This window comes from Solenopsis invicta, chromosome 1 (genome assembly GCF_016802725.1).
Source record: "Solenopsis invicta isolate M01_SB chromosome 1, UNIL_Sinv_3.0, whole genome shotgun sequence".
In the NCBI taxonomy this organism is placed as follows: domain Eukaryota; kingdom Metazoa; phylum Arthropoda; class Insecta; order Hymenoptera; family Formicidae; genus Solenopsis; species Solenopsis invicta.
Genome location: NC_052664.1, coordinates 17,352,600 through 17,358,965, shown reverse-complemented (window position 1 = coordinate 17,358,965; position 6,366 = coordinate 17,352,600). Strand labels below are relative to the sequence as shown.

General features: G+C 31.1%; 1 protein-coding gene across 1 annotated transcript; it reads left to right on the top strand.

Moving 5' to 3' along the window:
• Positions 1–571: 571 nt before the first annotated feature.
• On the top strand, positions 572–3,162 carry LOC105197952 (syntaxin-8). Its single transcript, XM_039449871.1, has 5 exons — positions 572–1,065; positions 1,310–1,504; positions 1,613–1,869; positions 1,935–2,027; positions 2,108–3,162. Exons 1-5 carry the CDS (start codon positions 1,031–1,033, stop codon positions 2,266–2,268), a joined length of 741 nt encoding a protein of 246 aa, XP_039305805.1. The 5' UTR covers positions 572–1,030; the 3' UTR covers positions 2,269–3,162.
• The last annotated feature ends 3,204 nt before the right edge of the window (positions 3,163–6,366 follow it).

Genomic DNA, 6,366 nt, shown 5'->3' with positions numbered 1-6,366 from the left:
ATTTTCATTTTTTAAAAATCGAAATTTGCATTGAAAGTAAATATAAAAAATATTTTTATTAATGTCTAAGAGTAATATTATTAAAGTCCAATTCTAATTTCATAATTATGAATTGAAGACCTTATGTCATGGAATCATAAAAATTGAAAAATAGTTTAATGTTTTTATCTTAAATTTATAAAAAAAATTTATCGATTAAAAAATTCAAGCATCTACAGAGTATTAGGTAAATTAAATAACATTTAAATTGCATTTAAAAATCATATAAAATACATATATATTTTAAAATTTAATATAACATTTATATTATTATCAATATTTATTAATTTTCTTAAAGTAAACCAATTACATTTAATTTCGACTTAAAAATTGATTATATACTTTAATGTAAGAAAAATTTAACTAAAACCAAAAAGAGATAAATTGTTGTTAATAATTTAATTGAGTATAATCGTCAGATGACAGGCATGAAATGTAAAAATATCTTGAGTCGGAACACGCCGAATTTACTATATTGATATGCCCTGACACGCGTACAAGTTCATGTGTTAAGGCATCGGTGGAACCTAGTGTACCATGTTGTGCTGTGGAATAAAGTCGAAAAATATGCAGCGTGTTACCCATTGAAAATATTCGTAGTCATAGCTACGCATGGCTACGTAGTTCAACAGGCACGTTTTATACACATCGAGGCGCTAGGCGCTTAAGCCACAGTGAGCCATAACCCACAGCTCGTAAAAGTTCTTTGACAGTATACGATTTAAGGTTATCTACACATCAAAGTGATCACAAGTTTGCATTGTTTTTTTTTTATTTTAAAATTATGTTATATTATTGTCACATGACGTAGAAGCTGTCAACAATATTTCAACAGATTGTGATTATCTGTAAATAATGCGGCTATATTTCCCGATTATTAGGAAATTATTGCTTTCTATACCAAGTGATATTGAAATACACGTTTATAGTATCGTTGTACTCTTTGGAATAATAATAATATAGATATACTTGGGTCATCAAATACGAAAAAATGGCACTTGTCAACATCGAAGGAATCGATCCTTGGTAAGTTTATAAATTATATTTTATAGAAAATGTTTTATAAAACATGTTTTACGCATCAAGTAATCCTATATATAATATATATATATATATATATATACATATATATATATATATATATATATATATATATATATATATATAATTTTAAATAACTGCATTATCTCTTTTGACATTAATTAAGTATTATTATTTACTCTAATTATACCTACATGAAAGTCTGATTAAAATTTGATTGTGTGATTAGGCTCACGGAATATGACGCATGCGAGAAGTTGTTCCGTGAGATTATGGAACAGCTGACTATGCGTGATGGAGAACCAAAGACGTCAAAAGTTTACGCCAGTTTGTCAGCTAATATAAGATTGCGTATGAAGCAGTACACACGTGAAGTCCAGCAATTAAAATGTAAGGTGGAAGAAGCTTCTAAATTAAAAACAATGTATGTATTCTTTTATCTATACATATATTAATGTTTTAACATAAGTTTAGACTTTGAAATAGTAGCTATAAAATGATGAGCTTCTTAAAATACAACTTGTATTGACAGAACATTTGAGGAAGCTGAACGTAGAACGAGGCAAGTGGAACAGTTGCAAAGCAAGGATATTCAGTTACAAAAATTATACGATCCACGTACAAATGATTACGTATCATCACGCGCCACTCTATTAAGGGCAGGTTCATCGGCTTTCGCAGATGGTGGCACAACTTCTTGGGCTGCTGATGATGATGATGATGACAAACCATTAGATGTACAAGTATCTGTTAATGATCTTATGAGTTATCAAGATCGAGCTTTGATAGGTAATAATTCTTTAAGAAAATAATTATATACTGCCTGTATTTCACATTGTCCTAATTTCATGTAGAACAAGACAAAGGCTTGGAAGAATTATGTAAAGTGATAGCTCGCCAAAAAGAAATTGGACAAACGATTAGTGGTGAAGTGGATCACCAAAACGGTGAGCAGTATGAAAGATTTTGTATTGAAATTGCACAAAATTGAAAATAATTTTTTCTTAATTTTATTATATTGTTTTAGAAATAATTGATGATCTGGCTGATCATATGGATAGAACCGATGAATCTTTGATCAACAAAACTCAACAGGTTCGTAATATCCATTCCAAAGACCGCACATGTGGTTATTGGGTAGTGATACTTATACTTTTTATTGCTATTGTTGTTATTTCTTTCGTATAGTGAATAATGTTATTTTAATTTTATCATTAACTGTCTATATATAAACTGCACAAATATTGCATTAAAGTATTTACAAATAATTAATATAAATATATTAATATGTAATATTAATTACAAAGTAATAATTTTTTATCTGTTTATCTAAGATCATCATTTAATCCCTTGCCTTATAATATTGTGTGAAATTTATAATATGGATACAAAGATATTACAGATCAAATACGTAATATGAACACGAGTCAGATTATGACAAATATTACAGACTAAAATATAAGAATTATTACTCTTCTCTATTATACGCCTCTTGTATTTTTTTTTACTTTTCTGTTGTATATTTTTTTTTGTTCTATTGCATTATAAAGTTCATTTAAAAATATATACATTTACAAAAAATAACTTATTTATTATTGTTGAATATTTTAATATTTTATAAAACAATTCATATTTAAAAATTTTTTTATCATATCGTTAATTGTCAAACCATCAGTAAAGAAAAATTGAGCATATTATTAGATCTTTGTCCTGGAGCGACTTTCTTCCCAAGTATAATACATGCAATCACAAATTAAATCGTAAGGCAAGGAGTTAATATGATTTAGGAAATTAATATTATGTATATAATGTATATATAAAGGAAATCTTAATATTTACTATTTATTAATTTTAAAAATTTATTCTGTAATAAGTTGCATATTCAGTATCTATTTTTATATGTATATGTATACTGAGGTACTGTTATTTTAATTATGTAAAATTTTATTCAATTAAAATAAATTCAATTAGCATTGAGAATAATATTGTCTGTAAAAGCAAATATTTCTACAATTTTAAGAATAAGAAAGAAAAACTTGTTAAATAGTGGAAGTGGGAAATAAAAGGATTGATACAATCAGACATGTTGCATATTTTACATTTTTCTTTTTTTTTATCTCTTTTTATATCATAAATATCTATCCTGAATCTGGTTCTATGCGAACTTTCTCGGCGCCAGGGATACAAAGAAAAAGATCGCTATTGTGTTTTTGCGCTTAATTCATTAAATGAAACAAAGAAGTCTAGATCCGCCTCGTGCCAGATACATCCGCTTTCTCAGTTTCGTCAGCAATGGATATCAATGCGTGTTTTTTGACACATCTGCTGAAACAATTGACAGACGAAAGGAATGCCTGGACTCTTTTCTTTTTACAACCCGACGCAAATTATTTGGATCACTATTGTTGTCTATAGGAGACATGCTATCAGATTGAAATACATATGTACAATTGGCGCAATAGTTTTCCTTTCCAGCGGATATATCGCATAAATTTACACCATCCGATTCCCTTTGTTAAATTGGATTTAGTATCTGCTAATCGCCGAGAGCACATCGCTCTTTCATAACATACAGTGAGATCTCGTTACAACGCCCCGCGTCTCGAATCTCTGAGCTAATATTGTTGTACTGCAAATTTCCTTATATCGAAATGCTCGCATATTGGAACATCTTGCCATTGAGTTCAATAAAACTTCTGCTCTGTCTATATCTCTGGTTACAACAAAATTTCGCTGCGCTAGCTAGTTGTTACTAGAATTGTTTTTATTTTTTTTCAACACAGAAATCGCTACGAACGTCACATCAATTATCCAGATTTTTGTACTGAACCAAACGGCTTCGTGATCATATAAGAACAGTTCTACGGATACCTGTCTACATTAACAGTCGATCAAACATTTATGCAACAGGGGATCGTTTCCTTAAACATTAGTCAAAGTTAACTGATGTTCAAACCGATGCTCTGCCTCTTCCTGAAGACAGAGGAAAAAAGAGAGAGAGAGAGCGAAAGAGATAGCGGATCAGTTAAATCTCAGTTAACTTTAATTAACTTTTCGCGGTACAGCTGCTTACACGACAGCGCAAAGCAAAACGCAATTAAAAATTTTCCCCAAAGCATCAGTCGAAAACATTCAGAATTTCGCGGCGAGGAACACGGATGTGTCTTCCGTTTACAGGTAGCTGCGTAATTGTAGAATAGATTGCACACCAATAACGTAGCGTACACAGTGTTAATTATGTGGTTCCGTAGCGAGACCAAAGTGGCTTGTGCGCTGACTCCCGTGTTAAGACCAACATCTTCAAACGAACTCTGACATCCTACCCACTCTCTCTCTCTGACTGAATAATATATATATATATATATATTTATCTGTATATATATTAGAATATTCTTTTTTCATTATGTCAAATGGGTCCCGTTAGCCGCTAATCGCTTCACATTTATCGCCACTGGCCCGAGTTAAATGCGTCGACTCGTGTTCTCAGTAACGTGCTCATTAACGAGGACGACGACGACGACGACAACTTTATCTAGCTAAACATCGAAGAACATCGAACTGTTTATGCGTGTTCAAGTCCCTGCAGTCAGTCTGAATCTAATTGACAATTGTGTATACCAAAGGTATGTGTCTCCTTGTTGCGCTGCTTGCTTGAGTTTGTCCCTCCTCTTCTTCGAATCTCGTCTTTTTTTTACATTCAGTTCGCTAACAATCACTAATATCAACTACGTGAGTATGCGTAAATACATATTATAACAGTACCGAGCGTACGACTTTTACCGTGGACTCTCGCTACTCTTATTTATGAATATGTTTTATATACACGAATCACGTGTATTCATAATTTTAGAGTGTAACAATATGCAGGGTGTTTCAACTTCTGCAATTCCAACTTGTTAATATTCACATCTTTCTCTAGTTTTTTTCTTTTCAAATAACATCTGGATATAGACATATTTCATTTTAAGGGATGTCAGAAGTATAGCTAAAAAGAACATATCTAATAATATTTTTAAAGAATAGGTCTAATAAAAACATAAATTTGACTGATTACACTCATTGATGTCCAGATTAAAATACACATCTAAAAGCAATTAAAAATAACTTTATCTTCTGTATGTAATGATTCTCAAAGAATTTTTAAATGTTTCAATATTTTTGCAATAAAACTAAATCCATTAAATATATATATAAAAAAAAAATGATTTTTAACCCATTAGGCAGTCTATTAAAAACTGACATGATTAAGAATTGAATGAAATGGAACACCCTGTATATCTGTATATATCCTTAATCTTCAGACTAACACAACCGTTATCATTTTGCAGTTTGGACATAGAGAAGCACGAGTGTTCTATATTAAAACGCATAGTATAATTTTTTCGTTTTACTTCAAAGCGATGAAACCGCAGTGGTTGTGTGTTTCAACTTCGATATATTTATTATAACGCTAGTTCATTGTAACGTATCCGCAAACCGAATACATATGATGGATGGGTGGCATTTCTCTCAGGCTCTAAGTTCGTCACGCTGTTAATGTAAAAGCTGTATCTTCTGTTATCGAAAAATACAATGTGCCGAAAATAGTATAATTATGATAGTTAATTTAACGACTTCTTGAAAGTCTCACAGGACGCGTCCTATAAACGTGCGCCGGGCGAAATACGCCCACACATATATATACAATAGAATATCGTTTGTTACAGTTGGGATAATTTTCTTTCTAGTTTCGTTTGTTCAGTGGCGGATTGGAATATCTTGAGGCTCTGAATGTTGCTCTAAAAACCAATGCACACAATTCAAAAATTCTTTAACATATTCTCTTATAATATATTATTTAGTTTAAAATCATGCGTTATATTTGAAAAAAGCCAGGAGCAATTTAAATGTTTGATATTTGAATATCACAAGTTATACCATAAATTATACAATTTACCAATTGTATAATTTATTGCGATTGTTTATATAAGACCGTAAATTATTTACTGCGTCTAATGAATAATCCACCACTGGGTACACTTTAATTTACTTCTACAGAGGCAGTACCGCGTGTTTCTTTGAAATACTCTAGAATATGTGTCTCTGTTGCGTACTTCTATTATACATCCGATACAGAAGACGCTTTATGGAAGAAAAAAAGCAAATCTCACTCTCAGATGATAGCGAGAATCGCCATTCGCATTGACATACGGCGATGTACGGTATGGCTGTGTGCAAGAAGACTGACACACACTATCACGCACACAGATCTAATTATTAATTAGCAAATATTATTTGTAATACCTC